We start from the raw sequence: 21,423 nt of genomic DNA, 5'->3' as shown, positions 1-21,423 counted from the left end.
CATGGCTTTCAGGTAGGGAGATGCCATGGATATAGCAAGATAAAGAAATTATTTCAGGGAAAACACTCTTTAGCTTCCTTCTTTTCCCACTAATTAGATAAACAGACTCGGCCTCAGTCACTGTTCTGGCAATGTCATAAACCTGTATTTCCCATTAGACACTATTTTTCCCAGAACCACATTTCCTTTTAGGACCTCCTGGAAAGTCAAAAGCACCCATTCAACCCAATCACATCTACAGCTCACATGCTGGGAAGCTGGTATCAGGACATTCAACCTGAAGTCCACACTTTTGTTTGAAACCATCTACAAATGTATCTCATGACCCTAAATGTCAAAGTTAAAGGTCACATATCCAAACTATCCTTGAATTCAATGAATGGAACTGTTGGAGAGAATCTGTGATATGCATGTTGTTACTTTGACTTCCTTAAGCTTTAGATCCAGTAGCCACACTGAGCTGTAGCCTGCTCTTTAGGAGACTGAATTGTGAGAATTGTCAATTTTATGCTTTCACGGGGGTCACTATTTTCTTCATTTTTCACTCTTTTTGAATTTTCAATCATTTTGAGTTAGGGTATTTTAGGGTATACTGCAGATATTGGTAAGAAAATAAGGCCCTTCCTCAGTGGGCCAAGTCCTTGAATGTTACATCCTCAGCTCTCTATAAATGGCACAAAGCAGTTCAACTTGAGGTCTCAGGACTCAGGAGAGAGAGTCAGAAAAATCAGTCTTAAATGACAGCTACATATGGAGTTCTAAGCTAACCTGGGTTGAATGATATTTCCTACTTCAAAACTGTAACATCAAACAGGGAGCCAAAAAAAATTTACAATGACCAAATATCAAAATTACTGAGGTGAAATGGGAGACTGAATAGGAGAAGCATGAATGGTCTGCCTGGGTGAGATGGGGCATCCTAATGGATTGAATGATTTACCTGATCAGCACACTGCTTTCAGGTTTTCCCATCCTAGCAGGAGCAGGTAGTTGCTCCAGGCTCCAAGCCTCAGAATGTCTTGTACAGCCACACTGAACCTTATATCCACCTTTTCCTCACACCTTCCCTTTTAGCCCCACCTCTCAGCAATAATCTGCCACCTGAGTGAATCATAAAGTTTCCACCCATTTAATTATTTTGACATTTACATCTTTAGTTAGATTGAATCAGATTTCTATATGGGAATGTTTAAAATCAAGACCTGGTCAAGGTCTCAGGCCTTCCAAGATGTTTCTCCTCAAACTCTGAGCTCTGAGATTACTTGTCCTAACTAACTATATATTTTGGGAGTTTCTTGTCTGTTTGTTTGAAACATGGTTTTCCTGTGTAACTGTGGCTGTCCTGGATGGCACTCACCATGCACTCTGGTCTGGCTTAAACTCATTATGAAGCCCCTGCATCAGCTTTCCCGGTAGCTACTAGGTGGATTTGAGCCATAACACCTGGATTCTCTTCTGCTCTCCTTGCCCACACTGCATCATGGGAGACTGACTGTGCTGATCAGAAAGGGTCTTCTAGTGAAGCAGTGGGACTTAGAAGAAGCATGAATGGCATCAAGGCACACACAATTATATATCAGGAATTGCCTTTGCCTCCCACATGCTGAGATTACAGTTATATTCTATCACATTTCAGCATGTGCCACCCCAGCATTTCCAATGCAGAACTGCTAGGTCTAGCCTTTGTTGGTTCTAAAGCCATAATTCTCCAGTCTGCTTGTGAAGCTTGTTCAAAGTATCCTAGTTCCCAAAGACTCTACTAATTCCAACCAATCTTGGGTGAATTCATCCCAGTGGGAAGAGATCAACAGGAAGCCTGGGAACTCAGGCTATATTTTGATGATAAATAAACTATGCTTAGTTCTCCCAGCCCTCATGATTGTAACAGACAATGTTTTATTGTTACTCGGCATTTACAAATACTGTTTTTGTTTGTTTGTTTGCTTGCTTTGCTTTTCTGAGACACATCTTATCCCTGGATGTTTTGAAACTCACTATATAGGTCAGATTGGCTTCAAATTCAAAGATCAGCTTGCCTCTGCCTCCCTGTTGTTGGGATTAAAGGCACACTCAAGAATGCCAGGCTTAAAGTGACATAAACATCATCAGTCAAGGCACTTGAGTAACTCACAGCTGTCATTACAGCATGGATTGCCTTGAATTCAAGGTCACATTGATATCCTTTTTGTTTGTTTGGTTGGTTGGTTTTTGGTTTTTCGAGACAGAGTTTCTCTGTGTATCCCTAGCTGTCCTGGAACTCACTCTGTAGGCCAGACTGGCCCTGAACTCAGAAATCTATCTGCCTCTGCCTCCCAAGTGCTGGGATTAAACGTATGCACCACCACTGCCACACTGATATTCTTAATGTGAATGTTTTTTTCAAAAAAAAAAAAAAAAACCACAGAAACCATACTTACCCAATCAAGCATCCCTCAGTTTTCTGAGATGGGAGAAGGCCAGGCAAGGTTATATAAAAATATTTCATTTCAAAAAAAGACAAATCAGTAACATATATATATATATATATATATATATATATATATATATATATATAATTTGAAGTGAGGGTACAGGGCTAGACTAGCTTGCATAAGATAAGGAATCCTGATAATGCTAAGGGGCTTACCTGATCTGGACTCTGCTGAAAGGTCTCTGAACCCAGGCAGGAAAAGGCTCTGACTCCAGGCACCAAGACTCTGAGGTTTCCTCTGGATGCTGTGACTTTTTCTATACTTTTCAAGTGGATGCTCTGACTCTTTATATACCTTTCCATTGAACCCTCCCTTTGTAGCCACACCTTCTCAGCCAAAATCGGCCTCTGATTCAATAGTTGAGAATCTCCCCACGAGATCATTTTTAGATTTTGATGGTATAAGTGGATTGGATCAGATCCATACTTAGGAAAAAACTTAGGCCAGACTTATATCAAGAACTGATTTATTGAAGCAATTGGTTGTGCCTTTAATCCCAGCACTCCTTAGGCAGATGCAGGAGGATCTCTGAGTTCCAAGGCAGCCTTGTCTACAGAGTAAGTTCCAGGACAGTCAGGGTCACACAAAGAATCTCTGGCTTGAAATAAACAAAGCAAAACAAAAAGAGAAAGAATACAAAAATCTCCAAACAGAAAAAAAAACTTATTAAATTGATCTATGTACTTTGCTTTTTAACGTTTTGAGATGGGGTTTCTTTCATTGTGTATCTAAGATTAGTTGGCACTCCATTTGTTGACCAATCCTAGTTCCTCAGTCTGACTAAATCTGTGTTATGATGTAAGATTCTACTTCTGACTTAGTTTTATTCTTATTTTGACAGCATTGTTCAAGATACAGTAGAAGCTTATCACCTTCACTTACTTCTACCCCTGTGACTAAGGACCAACCTAGGAATACGAATCTACCATCCATCATGATTTAGTGTGGGAGGTGCTTCAAAGAACTCATTAGTGGTCAGTTTCTAGTGAGGGAAAGAGGTGGAGCTTTTTAAACTTTGGAGTGAATTCTAGGTTAGACTTTTATTTCCAGAAAGCTCTCAGGATTCAGGCACAGTTTTTGAAGCAGAGGTGCATACAGTGTTCTGATTTGCACACTACACAGTGAGCACAACTTGCTTCATATATTCTTGCTAAAACTTGAAATCTCCATTGCTAAAATGCTAATCTGAGGTTCTGGCAAGATCCCATGACACTTCTCCTCAAACTCTGAGCTCTTGGATGGTTTTAAATTTTTCTACATTAAGACTCTGTTACTCAAGCCTCTCTGGAACTCACTATGTATCTTTCAAGTCACTGAGAAGATGAGAAGACACTAAGAATTTTTTTCTTTCATTCTCTTTTTTGTTTTGTTTCCTTCGTTCCTTCGTTCCTTCGTTCCTTCCTTCCCTCCTTCCTTCGTCTCATTTTTTATTTCCTTTCCACTTTCTTTTCATTTCTGTATGAGTTTGATCTTTGATGAATCATTGCCATGATGTGGAGAAAGTACATCTAGGCCTCAGTAATCTTCCAGTCTGGGTGGATGTGTATGTAAATAGGGTATATTCATGTTGATATCTCAGTGCAGGAAAGAATGAACGGAGATACTAGTGAAAATCAGGACTCCTTGCAAGACTGAGTGCTGTGTTGTGTACAGGCTGATTTTAGGGCTAAATTGTACTTCTACCATGGAATCAGTTGTAAGGTCTCCATACAGAAAAGACAATGAACTGAGACCATGTGGCAAGGTCTTTCATCCAGAGTGCTGGGATTAAAGGCTTGAGCCAGCCCTTGAAGGTTCACTTGAAAACTTCTGAGATGGGTTATCAAAGTGTCCCTGAACTCCAGATCTTTCTGGCTATGAAAGCCTCCTAAGCTCATCCTGAAATTCAAGTGGGGATCTGCTTTGGTAATGTAATTCCTTTGCTTTTTATTTGTTTGTTAGATTTCTTTTAGTTTTTTAATATCCCAAACACTGTTCCCTCCAGTCCCCTATCCCACAGATCCTCCTCCACTCCCCTTTCACCTGTTTCACTTCAGCTTGAAAACACAAAAGGTCAAGCAGGCTTCTAGCAATCATTTATAAAGTGATAGAAGATGAGGAGTTCAAGGCCAGCCTGAACTACCTGACACCAGTAAAAAGAAAGAAAGATAATACAAAGAAGGATGCTTGAAGGAAAATGGGGAGGGGCTGCATTGTCTTGTCTATTGAAGGGAATTCTGAGCTATTTATAGGCTTTTGCCACGTGCCTTGTAGGTGCGTGGATACCACGTGCCTTGCAGGTGTTGATATGACGTAAGCCTTATAGGCGTCTATAGCGTGGACAGCACGGGTACAGCAATGCCTTGCAGGCGTGGATAGCACGTGCGCCTTATAAGCATGTATGGTGTAGATAGCACGTGGACAGCACGTGAACTGCAATACCTTGCAGGCGTGACTACCACGTGCACCTTGCAGCTGGGGCCAGTAAACAGCAACACAAAATATGTGGGATATCAGAGTGTGCTTTAGCTGTTGTAGGCTATTGAAAACCAAATCTTTCGTCAGGGTATATGGTTCCAGATGGCTGCAAAGTTGATCTAGCCGCTTTCTGCTAAAGTCGGCTCCCAACACTGCATGAGGGGGGTCTGGTAGGAGAGGGAAGTTGATATTGGGATAATAAGTGAATAAATAAACTAATTTTAAAAAGAATGATGCTGATTACACAGGTTTTCTCTTTTGTTTTGCTTCAGCAATCTTTGATCCTAGCCTGAGTATCTGAATAGTAAATGTTGAAATTCACCAAAACTTCCTTCATCAAACCTTTACTTTGATTCTCTTGGATACTTTGCAATTTTTTTTTTTTTTTTACATATACTCGACAAGGCAGATATACAAGTGGGAAATCTAGTTAAACTGTATACATTCTGTTTTATAACACTACCCTGAGGCCGGAGGATTACTCTTACTCACAGGTTAACATAATCTACATAATGAGTAGCTGATAACTGTTAGGTATACTAGGAGAAACTACTTGGGGAGAAAAAAAAATTCTAAGAGCAAGCCGGTCAGAAGATACTAGAAAGAAAATTCCAATACTAAGTGGTTAACTACACTCAAGGAAATATAAGGAACAAATGATTCCACATCACTAAAATCAAAAGAAGAGAATCACACATATACACACTAGCACCAAATGTATACCAGGAATTAGAAAATATTGACCATTAATATCTCTCAAGATCAATTGTTGAGAACTGCACTAGTCCCACGTTTGGGGGCCAAAAAATGTTGGGGCCTAGGCTGGCCCACTTTGGGCGGCCTAAAATATTGTGGCCCTCTCCACTCCACTGTTTCCTGGCCCAGGCTGCTGTTCCAGTCCGAGGGTTGGGGTTCAGCAAGAGAGAGAGTGAGGACAGACTGGAAGAATGGAGACCAGACAGAGTGTGTTTCAATCCCATTTATTCTTCAGTCTCTCTTACTAGTCCAAGTCCCGAGTCTTGAGTTCCTAGTTCCTAATTCTACTCCTCTCGTTGTTCTCTTCCGAGTGTCTAATGTCTATTCCTACTTCTAGTGTCTGAATCTCTGTTATTCCAAATTGTTCTCTCTTTTTATATGTCTCACTCCTAAGCCATGCCTTTTGGTCATGCCTTTAATCATGCCCTTAGGTCATGTCTCTAAATCTGATCTCTAAGCCACACTCTCAAGTTACACACCTTTAATCTCACACGCCTTTAATCTCACACACCTTTAATCTCACACACCTTTAATCTCACACACTCAAGGAAAGTCCTGGGTATGTAAAGCAAGATGTTATCAGAGTGTGCTCAGTTGTTGTAGGCTATTGTAATCCAACTCTCTTGTCAGGGTATATGGCTCAAGATGGCTGCAAAGCTGATAGCCGCTTTCTGCTAAAAGTCAGCTCCCAACAATCAACGAACTCAATTCCCTAATAAAATGACCCAGGCGCACAGAATGGATGTATAAACAGAACCCATCATTCTGCTGTATACAAGAAACACATTTGAGCAACAAAGATAGACATTACTTCTGAGTAGATGGCTGAAAAACAAAGGTTATAAAGCAAATGGACCAAAAAGGAAAATATAGAAACCAGTCTAATATCTACTAACAAATTTCCAACCAAAAGTAAGCAAAAGAGACTGGGAAGAACACTTCATGTTCATTAAAGGAAAACACACCAAGAGGACGTCTCCTTGTAAACATCTATGCCCCAAATGCAAGAGCACCCACATTCATAAAAGAAACACTCATAAAATAGTTTGAGAAGGTGGAGGCAGGAAACAGCCTTCCTCACTGCTGACTTCCACCTGCCTTGAGTTTGGAGTTGAGGCCTCCCCAACTCTTGTTCCTCAGCAGCCTGCAGTGTCTGACCATGTTTGGCCCATGGAGAAATGCAGTAATCAGCTTGAACCTGTACTGCTGTGGGGCTAGCCTTGGAGTGGCTGCTTAAATTGCTTGGCCTCCTGGCTGTGTCCTTGGAGGAGACCAATGACATCATGTCTCCTAAGTAGGAGCTGGAGGTCTGTGTGCCGGAAGTATATCTTGTTTTATGTAGAGGTCCTGGATCTACTTGGATTCGAGCTTCATATAAAGAGATAGAAATGGATCAATTTATATTCTGCTACTGGCAGACTTCAGGTTAGACCAGCACCATTTGTAGAAGATACTGTCTTTTTTCTACTGTATGGTTTTGGCTTCTTTGTCAAAGATCAAATGACCATAGGTATGCAGGTATATTTTTGGGTCTATTTGGATTCTATTCTATTTATAAACTAGTCTGTCTCTTTACCAATACCATGTGGCTTTTATCATTATTGATCTTTAGTAGACCTTGAGGTCAGGAAAATTCCCACAAAAATGTTTTGTTTTGTTTTGGTTTTTTATGGTTCAGGATTGTTTTGCAGTCCTGGGTTATTTTTATTATTCCATATGAAGTTGAGAACTGCTCTTCCTCTATCTGAGAAGAGTTGAGTTGGACTTCTCATGGAGATTACATTTGGTAAAATGGCCATTTCACTATAGGAATCCTACACTTCCATTAGCATCAGAGAGCTTTTCCCCCTCTGAGATCATCTTCAATTTCTTCTTTCAGGGACTTGGCATTATTCTCATACTGATCTTCCACTTGCTTGGTTACAGTTTCACCAAGATATTTTATGTTATTTGACTATTGTGAAGGGTGTTATTTCCCTAATTTTTAAAGCCATTTTGTCCTGTGTATGGAAGAAGGCTACTGGTTTGTTTGAGTTAATTTTGTATCTACCCACATTGCTAAAGCTGGTTGTTTTTTTTTTCCCAATAGTCATCATGTGTTTCTGACAACAACTGGCCAAGTCTTCAATGGCTGATTCTGAAGAACACAGGGAAGAACTGCACTTCTAATTTTCAAATGATGAATTCAATTAGGGTTTTAGTTTTCTGAGAGGTATAAGCATGTAAAAACAGGATCCGTGTCTCCCAATGACAGTAATAAACAATCCACAAGGCATGAAAGTCTCTACTCAGCGGAAAATAGATAATTCCAGGGAAACCCCCCCCCCAAAAAAAAAACATTATCGTACAGATTTTTGCTTTTGTTTTTGTTATTGAAGCTTTCTCTCTTCTAAAGAGGACATAAGACAGAACAGTTTACTCTTAACCAAATCTCTAAAACTTTTAGATTTTGTTCCTTCAAGAATAACAGGGTCTGGTATTCCACTAACTGAGAGCTGGAATGACCAATAACAAAACAAAAACCAAAATCAACACAAGGGGCCAGCAGGGATATATATGCAAAGAAATGGTGAAGACAAGAGAAGATAAATTCACAGAAGAAATTCTTTTGTTTGTGATCCAGACCTTGACCAACATTCCTCATCCCCTCAAGATTCTTGTATCTCGAATGCTCTTAAAATCTCCAAGAGCACACTAGTTACCACAAACCTATCAAACTTTCCTAAGGCTTCAAAAAAGCACTAGGCTACTGAAGTGACTCTGTTAGTGCTGAGGACCAGCTTTCTTTAAAGGCCACTGGAGAACTATGATTTTAGAGGCTGGCTGTGCTTCTTTAACTTCTAAGCCTTGCCTTCAGAATACCTCTTGTAGGAAGGATCCCATGTCAGAATAATCTACTCTCCCAGCCCCACAAAACATAGCAACAAAGACCCTCCCCCCACCAAAATAAGACTTTCCATTAATAAATAAGGAATCTCAGGTTCCACAACACAAAACACACATGTTCAAAGTGCAAATTTCTGCCATTAGCCTGGGACTTTTCTCACTGACAGAGAGCCCTATCTTAAAGCCAGAAAGACTGTACAGAGGGCAGTCCCCTCTCTTGGGAGCCTGCTTCCAAGCAAGTGAGCACCATTAAGAGCATTATGGAGGTTCAGACATGGGGGGAACTGAGGCGCTGGGATCCACTGAAAGGGAAGGAGGTGGTCCCCATGTATCCTTCCTTCCCCAAACCCAGTGAGTAATGGAAGAGGGGTGAGAGGTATGTGCTGTTTTAACAGCATCCTGCCAAGGGGCCCTAAAGTGCCAAGTCAAGCTGCCAGCCTCCAGAAAATAGAATTATATAATATTTGAGGATAAGTGTTGGTTGTTGCAGTGGGGAGAAGCCAGAGCCATAGGACAGTAGTAGAGGAGAAAAGATTTAGATGATAGTAATATACTATTATGAGTTCAAAGCTGATCCAGAGCACATCAAAGTTATAGGTTGGAAAAAAAGAGATCTGCCAATGAGCAGGAAGTCTGCTGCTGGCTAGAACCTAGTATGTTGCTGCTTTTTTATCAACCTTTCTGGTAAAGGCTACATCAATATTTTAAGGATGAGGAAAAGGAGTTCAGGGAATGGGGATGGTGTGTGTGTGTGTGTGTTTGTGTGTGTGTGTTGTGATCCACAATGCAAAGAAGAGGCCCCTCAGTTATTTTACTAGATTTTTAAATGCTTTAATTTTTTTGTCTTTTTTATCTTTTAAACACAAAGTCTGCACTGCCCCAGTGCCCAAAGTCTTCCTTTGCACTAGGGTCCAGTAGTAGAGTCTGTATCTTCAATCAGAACCTCTGTGATAGCACCGAGTATATCCGAGTTCATGACCAGCCCCACTGCTGCCACTTCCCACAAAGATCTTCCCGTCAGACATAAGGCTCACCCGTTCTGTCCCACTGCAGTATGACTTTGACTTCCCTTCAGCTTCTAGAAGTAGGCACTCTCCAGATGTAGAGTTTCCCAAGGGCTCAGGAAGAAGAGGAAGCCCCTGACCATCTGCAGGTTGTGTCAGGGGCTCTGGGTTAGTGCTGGTGATGAGGGCGCCCCCATTGGCTGCCAGAGCTTCTGCAATCAGCACCTCAGGGTGGCTTTTTGCTTTGTGTGCCACTACACTGTCCTTCTTCTCAATTTTTTTTGCCACAGATATTGCAAGAATACTGGTAGAAGGAGTCTGCATCACATTTCTTCATGTGCCAATTGAGAGATGCTTTTTGTCGACTAGTAAATCCACAGATCTCACATTGTAATGGCTTCTCACATGTATGAATCATCCGGTGTACTGCCAAACTGTGGGAACTCTTGAAGGCCCGAGCACAATATTCACAGATATAATCCCTCTGGTCTGTATGATGCTTCGCATGTTGCAAAAGTTGTTTCTGGAGCCTGAAGTCCACAGGAGGGATGGGGACATACATATTTTTTTTCAGCAAATGCTGGTATTTAATATGGTGCTGCAAATAGCGAGGCTGAGCAAGAACAGTCCCACATCCTTCTACCTCACAATGGACATACTGGATTGGAGGCTTTTTTTCTCCTTTTGGGTAACCGTGGACTTTTGTCATCTTTCGCCTTCTCCCTCTCTTCCTAGGAGGCTCCTCATCTTCCCTAATTTCATTCTCTTCTTCTTTCACCTCTACTTCTACTTCCACTTTAATTTATTTCTTTTCTTTCTCTTCTTTCACCTTCCCTGATTTCCTCCGTGGCTTTGGGGTCTCCCTTTCAAGGTGGGGCTTGTAAGTCTCACCTCTTGGGTCATCTTTGAATGGTATTTCCTCTTCACTGTTTAACATTTCTTCCTCCTCATCTTCCTCATCACTACTAATGCCACCGGGAGACTGATGTTCTTCTGGAACGTCATAATCAAGTTGATCTGTAATTGGTTCTTGTTGCGAACCCCCCACGCTTGGGCACCAAACTGTTGCGCTTACTGGAGCCCGATGTTGGACGCCAAACTGTTGCAGCCCGTACTGCCCGTTCCGGTCCGAGGGTCAGGGTCTAGCGAGAGAGAGAGTGGGGATAAAGGGGAAGAGAAGCGAAGAATGGAGACAAGACAGAGATTCTGATCAAGTCTCGTTTATTGAAGGGAATTCTGAGCTATTTATAGGCTTTTGCCACGTGCCTTGTAGGCACATCCACGTGCCTTGCAGGTGTTGATATGACGTAAGCCTTACAGGCGTCTATAGCGTGGACAGCACGTGCACCGCAATGCCTTGCAGGCGTGGATAGCACGTGTGCCTTATAAGCATGTATGGCGTAGATAGCACGTGGACAGCACGTGAACTGCATGCCTTGCAGGCGTGACTACCACGTGCACCTTGCAGCTGGGGCCAGTAAACAGCAACACAAAATATGTGGGATATCAGAGTGTGCTTCAGCTGTTGTAGGCTATTGAAAACCAAATCTTTCGTCAGGGTATATGGTTCCAGATGGCTGCAAAGTTGATCTAGCCGCTTTCTGCTAAAGTCGGCTCCCAACAGGTTCTGTCTTGCAGACAAGTTGCAGTGAGCCAGTCTTGGACCTAGAGCTCCGAGTATTCTCACTGTCTGGAAGGGGAGAGACAGAGGTCCTGCTACTACTGTGCCAGCTCCGGCTAGGTATAGTTGCAGTAATGGAAACTTCCCGAGGGAGGACAGAATCATCTTCTTTCTCTTCCTTGGGATCTAGATGAAAACATAGTTCTTTATCAGTTGTTATTTTTTCTATACACTGGAGTCACAGACACTTCTTGCCTTGAGCAGGAGACGGGCTTCGTGGCCACGGGCTAATGCCTGGGACCATCGTCTGGAGGCCTGTTGCTGGGGCTGTTCCTCTGCCAGCTGGGATACTCGGTCTTTCTCAGGCTGGACACAGCGGCGGAGGCGGCCGCGGTCCGGACATCGCCTCAGCCCTTGGCTGCTCGCGGTTTCTACAGGTGCCTCCTCTGCGCCGCGCCTGAGCTAGATTGAAGCAGCATTGGCCGCCGCTGCGGGAGGGCCCCCTTCCTGGTCCTGCTGCTCCGGGAATCGCAGCTCCTCCGTCTACCCCAGCATCGGGGTTCGTCCATCCCCATCCCTGCTTCCCAGGCGGTGGAGGCTGCCTTGACCGCGGCACAGCTCTCCCTGACCCCCTTTGCTCCCAGAGGGTGGGGCTCCCTCACTCCACAGCGCCTCCTCCCCCCTTTACCACCCCCCCCCCGCCCCTCTACTCCTCCACCGGTTCCTAGGGCGACCTTTTTTTGGTTTTCAAGACACGGTTTCCCTGTGTAGCCCTGGCTGTCCTGGAACACACTCTGTAGACCAGGCTGGCCTTGAATTCAGAAATCCTCCTGCCTCTGCCTCCCAAGTGCTGGGATTAAAGGCCTGTGCCACCCGGCGCTGAAGCTGTTTTTAAGTGGAGGAATTCTCTGACAGAATTTTGGCGGCCACTTATGTATACTCTCATATCATCCACAAAGAGCAATACCTAGAATTCTTTCTTTACAATTTGTATCCCAGGAACTTCATTTTGTTGTCTATTTGCTCTAGCTAGAATTTCCAATGTTGTATTAAAAAAAATAGAGTGGGCAGCCTTGTTCCTCATTTTAGTGAGATTGTTTCAAGTTGCTCTCCATTCAATTTGATGTTGGCTGCTTGTTTGATCTATATTGCTTTAATTAAGTTCAGGCATGTGCCTTCAATTCCTCATCTCTTCAAGACTTTTAACATGAAGCTGTGTTGTATATTATCATAGGACTTTTCAGCATCTAATGTGATGATCATGTGAATTTTCTCTTTGAGTTCTTATATAGGGGATTACATTGATGGGTTTCAGTATATTGAACCATTCCCTGCATCCCTGGAATGAAACCTACTTGATCATTGTGTATAATCCTTTTGATATGTTCTTGGATTTGGATTGTCAGAATTTTATTGAGAATTGTTGCACCAACATTCATAAGAAAATTGGACTGAAATTCTCTTTCTTTGTTGGGTCTTTGTATGTCTTAGGTATCAGTGTAAATGTGACTTCATGAAATGAATTAGGTAGTGTTTCTTCTGCTTTTATTTTGTGGAATCGTGTGAGAAGCACTAGCATTAGGTCTCCTTTGAAAGTCTGAGAGAATTTTCACTAAAACGGTCTGTCCTTGTGCTTCTTGTAGTTTGTAGACTTTTAATGACGGCTACTATTTCCTTAGGTGTTATGGGTCTGTTTAGATAGTTTACTTGATTCTGATTTAACGTTGGTATGTGGTATCTAGAAAATTATCCATTTCGTCTCCTATCTAGGTTTGGATGTGCATAAATGGGGGAAACCACTTAATGATGCAAAATAAACTCCCAGCATTTCTTCTTGATTTCTCAGATGATTATACTGAAGATCTCATGTTGAGCCTGTTTTGTGAACAGAGTTGATTACATGCTACTCTTGGCTGTTTCAAAAACAACAACAGAAAAAAAGAAACCAGGCATGAGGCCTCATACATATAGGCTTAGCGCTCAGGAGGTGGAGACAGTCAGATTACTCTGTTTAGAGCCAGCTTGATCCACATAAAGAGTTCCCCATAAAGCCAATTTATCAAGCCAAACCAAGTCTCCAACAAAATAAATGGATTACTGACAAAATTATTAAAATTCCTGATTTAATCATATGTGTCCAGTAAGACAGGTCAATGACAAAGTTTTACTGTCAGAAGTGAACCATGGTGGTCAACTTCAAACTCAAATGCACATGCAAAGGGAACATGGAAACTTAAATAAGCCACAGATTTAAAAATTTTTTAATTAAATTTTTTATTTTTTGAAATTAACAATATAATTACAGCATACCCCCAATTTCCTCTCACCACATCATCCCACATACCCCTTGCTCTTTCAAATTCAGAGCCTATTCTCTGTTTCTCTCTCTCTCTCTCTCTCTTCCCCCCAAAACATAAATACAACCTGCTCACAGGCTGCAAAACATTACTTATAGGTAAACCTTGAACTCATTATCTTTGCTTCTCTCTCTTTTTTGGATATTTTATTTATTTAAATTTCAGATGTTATTCCCTTTCCCCATCACCCTTGAAACCCCCTATCTCATCCCCCTCCTCCTGCTTCTTATGAGGGTGAACCCCCACCCACTCCTGCCTCCCCACCCTTGCATTCTCCCACACTGGGGCATCCAGCCTTCACAGGACCAAGGGCCTCCTCCATCCTCCACTACATATATGGCTGGAGCTGTGGATCTCTCCAAGTCTATTCCCAGGCTGGCTGCTTAGACCCTAAAAGCTCTGGTTAGTTGGTATTGTCACTGTCCATATGGGGCCACAAACCCCTTCAGCTCCTTCATTCCTCTCTAACTCTTCCATTGGGGACCCCATGCTCAGTTCAATAGTTGGCTGCCAGCATCCTCCTATGTATATGCAGCCTCTGGCAGAGCCTCTCAGAAGACAGCTATATTTACACTCAGAAAACACACACTAGAAAACCCTCACACATTTGAGTATATAAACACACACTAAACAATTCAATCAGTAGACTCTTCACTTTCTAATTTACTATTTTTGAGTTCACACAATCAACTATGATTCAATACATCTACCACAAGAAGAACCAATCACAAAGATCCAGTAGATGGAATCTTGCGCTTAGGGGTGGGGCTACATAGGTTGGGTGTGGTATAAAAGGGTTAAGACAGAGTTCTGGAGTCTACAGTCTTTGCCTGACCTCACTGGGAATAGGACCTCTCTCACCAGTATCCTGATCAGGTAAGTCACTTGTCACTCTCCTCTATCAGGAGGCCTCTCACAGTCTGGACAGGCATATTACTAACTCAACTACATTTCAAGATGCTGGATTTAAAATAAAATAGGGCAAATTCATATATATATATATATATATATATATATATATATATATATATCGAAAATGATGATGATGAAAATGATGATAATTTGCTTCTATTGGGTTTGGTGTTAATGAGAAATTCACATTGCACTGGAATTTTCATGTTAATAGGTTCATTTGAGTACTATTAGGAGATGTGGTCTTGTCCCTTCTTCTAACCACATGGGAGCCAGTCTTCCCCTAATGGTCTTCAAATGAAGACATAGAATTCTCAGCTCCTCCTGCACCATGCCTGGCTGGAAACTGCCATGCTCCAGTCATAATGATAATGGATGGAAACTCTAAAGCTATAAGCTAGAACAAATTGAATGTTTCCATAACAGTTGCCTTGGTCATGGTTTCTATTCACAGCAGTAAAACCCTAAGACCCTAAATAGCTACCGAGGACTCGAGTATTGTTGTCATAGGCCTAAGCTTTTGTTTGGAAGAGTGTGGGTTTTTTGGACTTTGCATCTGGAAAGTCATGGAATGCCTTAAGTGGGGCTTAATGGGCTGTCCTAGTAGGAATATGGAAGAGTTGGTTGTTGAGAGTGATTTGAACTGTGCAGACCTGCCATAAGAGGTTTCAGTGGAGAAGAATTTTAGTATGTGGCCTAGTGATCATTTTTGTGGTATTTTGGTGAAGAATGTGGCTGCCTTTTGCCCTTGTCTGAAGAGTCTGCCTGAGGCTAAGGCTAAGGTGAAGAGAATGAGATTAATTGCATTGACAAAGGAAGTCTCAGCAAAGGCCAGCATAGACTTTGTCCTCTGGCTTACTATCACAAAGAGCATTTTTATCAATTATAGCAAGCTTAGAAAGGAAAACCACAAAATATATAGTTTAGGTAATAATAAAGGGGCACCAGGACATGGAATAGAATTTAATCCTGTGCTTAGGAGATTAAGAGAAAGTGGTGATCTCAGAGCAAGATCCCACCCAGCTAAACTTATTTTTTGTGTTTGCAGTCAAACAAGGAGTAGTTTGGACTTTTAATCTGGAAAGAAATATAATCTAGAAATGGAGGGCACATGTGTAATCCAGATTTTGAGGCTAGAAGACACACTCTTTTGATCCAGATCTTTAGGCATAGTGACCATTAAAAAACTAGGCCCAGGCATTGTGGTATATATCTTTAATTCCAGGAGACAAACCCAGCCATATTCAAACCACCACAAACCTTACTACCAAACCATTTCCTATCATATGTTATTTGAAATCTACTACTCAGGAGAGGTGTGAAAGTATAATATGTAGCTTAACTTTCCCCAGAATCCTCCTTACTCCTCCTCTAAAATGCTGATATTAGAGGCTCCTACAACCACACCTGGCATCTATGCAGTATTTTACAAGTAAAGTGCACTAGCCAGGTGTTGTTGCTAAAACAGAGTATTCTAATCCTCCCAGTGACAGTTAGGACCATGGCGAGGGGGTGGGGGGCAAGCCTAGACTACAAAATGAGTTCCATTCAGGTTTTGAACTGTGCCCAATTTCACTGTAGCCTCCACTCTAGGCAACAACATATTTTAAAAAGGAAACAAATCTAGATGGTTTTCCTAAAGTCATTCTTTTCCTAGACCTCAATGAACATGGGAAATCCCCTTCCTTGTAGCCCCCTACACTGGCATCTTCACCTCAGACTCACAGTCTTTCTGGATGCTCTCATTCAGTCATGGCTGCTTTGAAGACCCATGAGGTTTGGCTTTACATTTCAGAGTCTGGCAGATGCTTAGGCACCATTTTTTCTCCTTCCTTCCTCTTTTTTCCTTACTCCCTTCCTTTCTACATTTCTTTCTTTAGTTTTTAGTTTTCCATACAAGGTTTCTTTGTATATCATTAGTTGTCCTAGAACTAGCTCTGTAGACTAAGCTGGCCTCAAACTAACAGAGATCTCCTTGCCTCTGCCTTCTGAGTGCTTAGAATAAAGCTATGTGCTACCACTACACAATGGCAATCCGTTCCTTGAGGAACTTGAAATATGATCAGTGCATGTTTTGTCACGTAAAAGATGCTGATCAGATTGCTTGCCCCTGATCAACCTTTCCAAAAGGGAATGAGATTCAGAGGAGCAACGACAAGTGGTTGTTACCTCATATGCCAATGGTTAGTTTGTGCACTGATGCAGATTCTTGTGAGAGACCCTATATGCAGAGAGTGATAAGGGTTTGGTTTTGTGACCACCATATCTTACAACAGGACATGCTGAGTTCCACACTGTGGCCAAAGCAGAGACTCTGGCACTTTGATGATTTTTTGATGCAGGGATTTACAGATTCCCAAGACATATCTTGAAAACTGGATTTCTGAATGCTTCAACAGGTCCATTCTGACTGAAGATTCATCAAGATGAGCTTCCAGGTCCCACCCACACTCCAGAGCTTGGCAGTAGAGAGCCTGTTGAAGAATGAAGCCTTGGCCATGTCTGCTCTGCAGAAGCTGCCGAGAGTGTTCTTCCCACCACTCTTCAAGGCAGCCTTCATTGGCAGACACACAAAGATACTGAAGGCAATGGTGGCAGCCTGGCCCTTTCCCTGCCTCCCTGTGGGGGCACTGATGAAATTCCATGACATGATGATATTGCAAGCTGTGCTGGATGGTGTAGACATGCAGCTGACAGGAAATTTTCACCCAAGGTAAGCAATAACCATGTAATGCCAAATGACTTATATTTAAGTGTAGGGAGAAGGACATCTGGTGTTCATGAAGAATGGGGTCAAAGATGTATCAGAGGCTTCTGTTGGCATCATCTTAAGAGTCCTGGACAGCTGTTGAGTCCTTGTATCAAATGTCCATTAAGTATGCAGTACACCTTGGAACCCATGTAGCTACATGACCCTGTATCTCTACCAAGTAATAGATATAGGAACAGCAGAAGTCCGGAGTAACAAATGGTGGAAGCAGGGCAGATCTCCAAATGCAGATAAGGCCCTTGCCCAGCAGGCTTGAGTTGCTATATGGAGACCCAGCACTGGAAACTTAAATCTGTAGAGGACAGACAGACAGAGTAGAAAATCTAGCAGCTAACAAGAAAGATGTCTAGAAAAAGCTGGCTAATGGCTAATCCTCCTTAAACTTCTACCTGTTTTACCCACAGAAAACAGAAGCTTCAAGTGCTAGACCTTAGGAATGTGCACCATGACTTCTGGGATGTTTCAGCTGGACCAGTTGATGGAGACCGCTCAGCAGAGACTGTGTGTGAAAAGCAAATACCAACACGCCCTCATCGATATGCACTGAGGCAACGTCTGAAGGTGGTCACTGACCTTCACCTTGAGTTTGATGTGGATGAATACCAAACTTATCTCTTGCAGTGGGCACAGGAGAGAAGAGGTTCCCTGCACCTGTGCTGTGTGAAGATGCAGATAAGTGGATTGTCTATGTACACCGTCAGGAAGGTCTTGAAAATTTTCCAGCCAGAGTGCATTGAGGAGTTAGAACTGAATACAGGGTGGAATCTGTCCACACTGGCATGCTTTGCACCTTGCCTGGGTCAGATGAAACATCTTCGTAAACTCCTTCTAACAGAAGTACATGAAAAGCACTTTAATATTCCAATTACGTCAACAGACACACAGGAGAAGAGAGTCACCAAGTTCATTTCTCAGTTCTCCAAATTCAACTGTCTCCAGCATCTCAACATGATTGATGTCTACTTTCTCAAGGACCACCTGAATGAATTGCTTAGGTAAGGAAGGAGGAAGAGCTCTTTTTGATTCCACAGCAAACGTTCCTTGTTTCCCATATAGATGAGTGGCCATTGTAGATTTAGCAATAATGATCAAGTCTTATCATGATGGTCACTGTTAACAAACTAGAATGGTGTGACCTGAGTGGAAGACTCCAACAGGCTGCACTGGATGCTCACTGCCATCCTATGGGATCACTGACTCCTGATATGTGGTTTCCCCTATTCTAGGTTAGCCCTGTCACTCTATGCCAAACTAATCCCATTGTCTCTCCTCAGGTGTCTGAAGACCCCATTGGAGTTCCTGTCCATTACTCTCTGCAAGTTCTCACAGTCAGACTTGGATTCCTTTGCCCATTGTCAAAGCCTCCATCATCTCAAACATCTGCATTTGGCAGGTATCAATTTGTATGATCTGAGTCTTGTGCCTCTCAGTATTCTCCTAGAAAAAGTCGCAGACACTCTGAAGACCCTGGAATTAGAACATTGTAGAATGACAGACTCTCAGCTCAGTGCACTTTTCCCTGCCCTGAGTCAGTGCTCACAGCTCATCGAGGTCTATTTCTATGACAATGACATCTCCATGGCTGTCCTAAGCAACTTTCTGCATCACACAGCTGACCTAAAGCAGCTGAATGTCGAGCTTTACCCTGCTCCTCTGGAGTGCTATGAAACTGGTTTTGTTGTCAGAGAAGAGAAATTTTCCCAGCTTTCTTCTGAGCTTATGAACATACTTTGTACTTTAAGGCAGCCCAAGTCTGTCTCTTTTGCCTCTCAGTTATGTCTTCAATGTTTACAGCGCTGTATCTATAACATGGAGACCAGACTTTGCCATTGTTGGCAGTAAATAGAAGAAGGTTGCTTTTGGTTACTAAGAAATGAAACTCTAGGGACAAGTCTATGACCAAGGGGCTCCTGAACACATGTCCTTTGGATATTGTTCAATGTGTTTGGAAAACAAATAGGCTGACTTTGACATCTAGAGAGTGGAAATATGAGGAGAAATGACTAATGGAATCATTCATGCATTTCAAGATGTGGATCTGTCCAAGACTAGATGTTCAGCCAGTCACTTGTGTATTTAATTCTCAAAATGGACTATAATTGTATAGTAGTCATGGTTAGTTAAATAAATAAATAAATAAATAAATAAATAAATAAATACCTGTTATTAAAACTCTAGGTGGAGGTGGCTCAGTAGATAACAGCACTGCCTTCTACCAGACACCTGACTGTGATTCCTGACATCCACCAGGCATTTCACAGCCATCTCTAAATATAGTTCCAGAGGCTCTGACTCTGATACCTCTCTTGCCTCCTCAAGAACTAGACACATGCTTGGTACACAAATATAACATGCTGGCAAAATCCCCATACACAGTGTGTGGTGTTCTGTTCTTAGAGGGATTTTACTTCTGCAGAAAGGTTCAACAGGTGCTGCCTTTCCCATCTTTACAATATTTTAGAAGCCAGTTTTCAGAAGAAGGCATTTGAAAGTTAACCCTGGAGTTTGAGATGGCTCATCAGTAGAGAGTACTGAGGACCTTTGTGTGATTCCCAGCACCCACATGGCAGTTGCTAACTCTAACTCCACTTCCAGGGACCTGATCTCCTCTTTTGGCCTCAACTGGCAATACACAGCTGGCATGTATTCACACAGACAGACACACCTTCATATGAGTGAAAATAAAAATAGTTTAAAAGGAAAAAAATAAGTATGTGTAGCCAAGACTGCTCAATGTGCAAAGAAACCCGTAGCCAAGCTTACCAATTTTGAGTTTGATCCATGCATGAAACCCACATGATGGAAGGGGAACATTGACTCCCAAAATTGACCTTTCACCTCCATAAGTCTGCAATGGTGGGTATGCTATGTAAAGTGCAGGCATCCACATAAAAATATATGGTAGTAGTCCCAGCATTGTAGGTGAATGCTGAGTTCCATATAACATGAGAGACTCTGAAGCACCTCCTCCTCACTTATAATGTGAACAAAAGTTAAAAAAAAAAAAAGTGAACTGAAAAGGTCCTAAAAGATGGCTCAGCAGTTACAAAGCACATGATGTTCATGCAGGGAGCCTCGGTTCAGAGGAAGGCATCTGTGCTATGATGGAGACTCTTTCCTAAGAAACTAGTACTTCTTTTGGCATGTGGCATTATTGTTTAGTATATATGTATTATAAAAATCCTTAGTATTTTTAATGGAGACTGAGAAGGCTATCTGGCCTCAGATATCTTTAATAGATGATCTTTCTGCCCACCCTATAGGATCACAGCTATTTACTACAATGCTTAGCAGAATTTAATAGTTTTCTATGCTGAAGGAAGGGTTTGAGTGTGTGCAATGTGCATGTTTGAATGCCCTATGTTGCGCGTCCGGAGGTCTGAACGGCACCCCCGAGCCTTGCATCCCGTGGAAGATAAAACACGAGATGCAGAGATCCGGTAGTTACTGCATACGAGGCTTTAATCTGTAATCCACACGTGGAAAACGCGGAAGGGCTGAGCTGTAGAAGGGGCCTGGCTTAAATACAGTCTAGAGTGACGTATTCACTTCTGATTGGCTGTTCGCTGACTGCACCCAACATTCGTGACTTTTGGCAGCTCTCTGCCTTTTCATCTGCGCATATAATTGGTTACTTCTGGAAACACAAGCTAGCGCCAACTTGGGGTGGCAGATTATATTGCGGGCGGCTCCCTACACAAGGTAGACACTTTTCTTGACCCAAGCTTTTTGAGACAGGGTCTCTTATTGAACCTAGAGCTCACTTCTTTGGCTACCTGTGGCCAAGTATCTCCCCAGCATATATAATGTTATGTTGACTTATCATGTCTGGAATGTGAAGACTTTAAGAATGAGCACACTGGCAGTGTAATGCTGCAGACTTTAGTTTTCAAGTAGGTTGCTACCCAATGTAATAAGAAAACAATGATGCAAGGGAAGTTGTTTGAGTTCTAAAAACACAATCAAAGAACATGTAGACATCAATAAGTACACACTAATATTAATACAGAGCTTTCTTAGGATCGACCAATTTAAATACAATTTCCTGGCGACATCCTGTAGAGTATAGCCTGAAAAAGCAGGTACAAGGCCCTGTCTAGATTCAGGTATACACTGAAGACAGCACTCAGCATATCCTTTCACCAGATTGGTTCTATAGCTATTTCCATAATTCAACAAGAATAAACCT

At 42.2% G+C, this 21,423-nt stretch overlaps 1 protein-coding gene and 1 pseudogene across 1 annotated transcript; one reads left to right on the top strand and one right to left on the bottom strand.

Annotated features, from left to right (window-relative positions):
* Positions 1-9,439: 9,439 nt before the first annotated feature.
* Positions 9,440-11,750, bottom strand: LOC117696068 (E3 ubiquitin-protein ligase ZFP91-like; annotated as a pseudogene).
* A 5,101-nt stretch (positions 11,751-16,851) lies between these two features.
* Positions 16,852-19,076, top strand: LOC117696081 (preferentially expressed antigen in melanoma-like protein 7). Its single transcript, XM_034486672.1, is given in 3 exon segments — positions 16,852-17,177; positions 17,639-18,229; positions 18,509-19,076. Coding segments are annotated over 3 exon segments (1,485 nt in total).
* The last annotated feature ends 2,347 nt before the right edge of the window (positions 19,077-21,423 follow it).

This window comes from Arvicanthis niloticus, unplaced genomic scaffold, assembly GCF_011762505.2.
Source record: "Arvicanthis niloticus isolate mArvNil1 unplaced genomic scaffold, mArvNil1.pat.X S10, whole genome shotgun sequence".
Lineage (NCBI taxonomy): Eukaryota > Metazoa > Chordata > Mammalia > Rodentia > Muridae > Arvicanthis > Arvicanthis niloticus.
The sequence above is the reverse complement of the archived record's forward strand: the minus strand, read 5'-3'. Positions and strand labels throughout refer to the sequence as shown.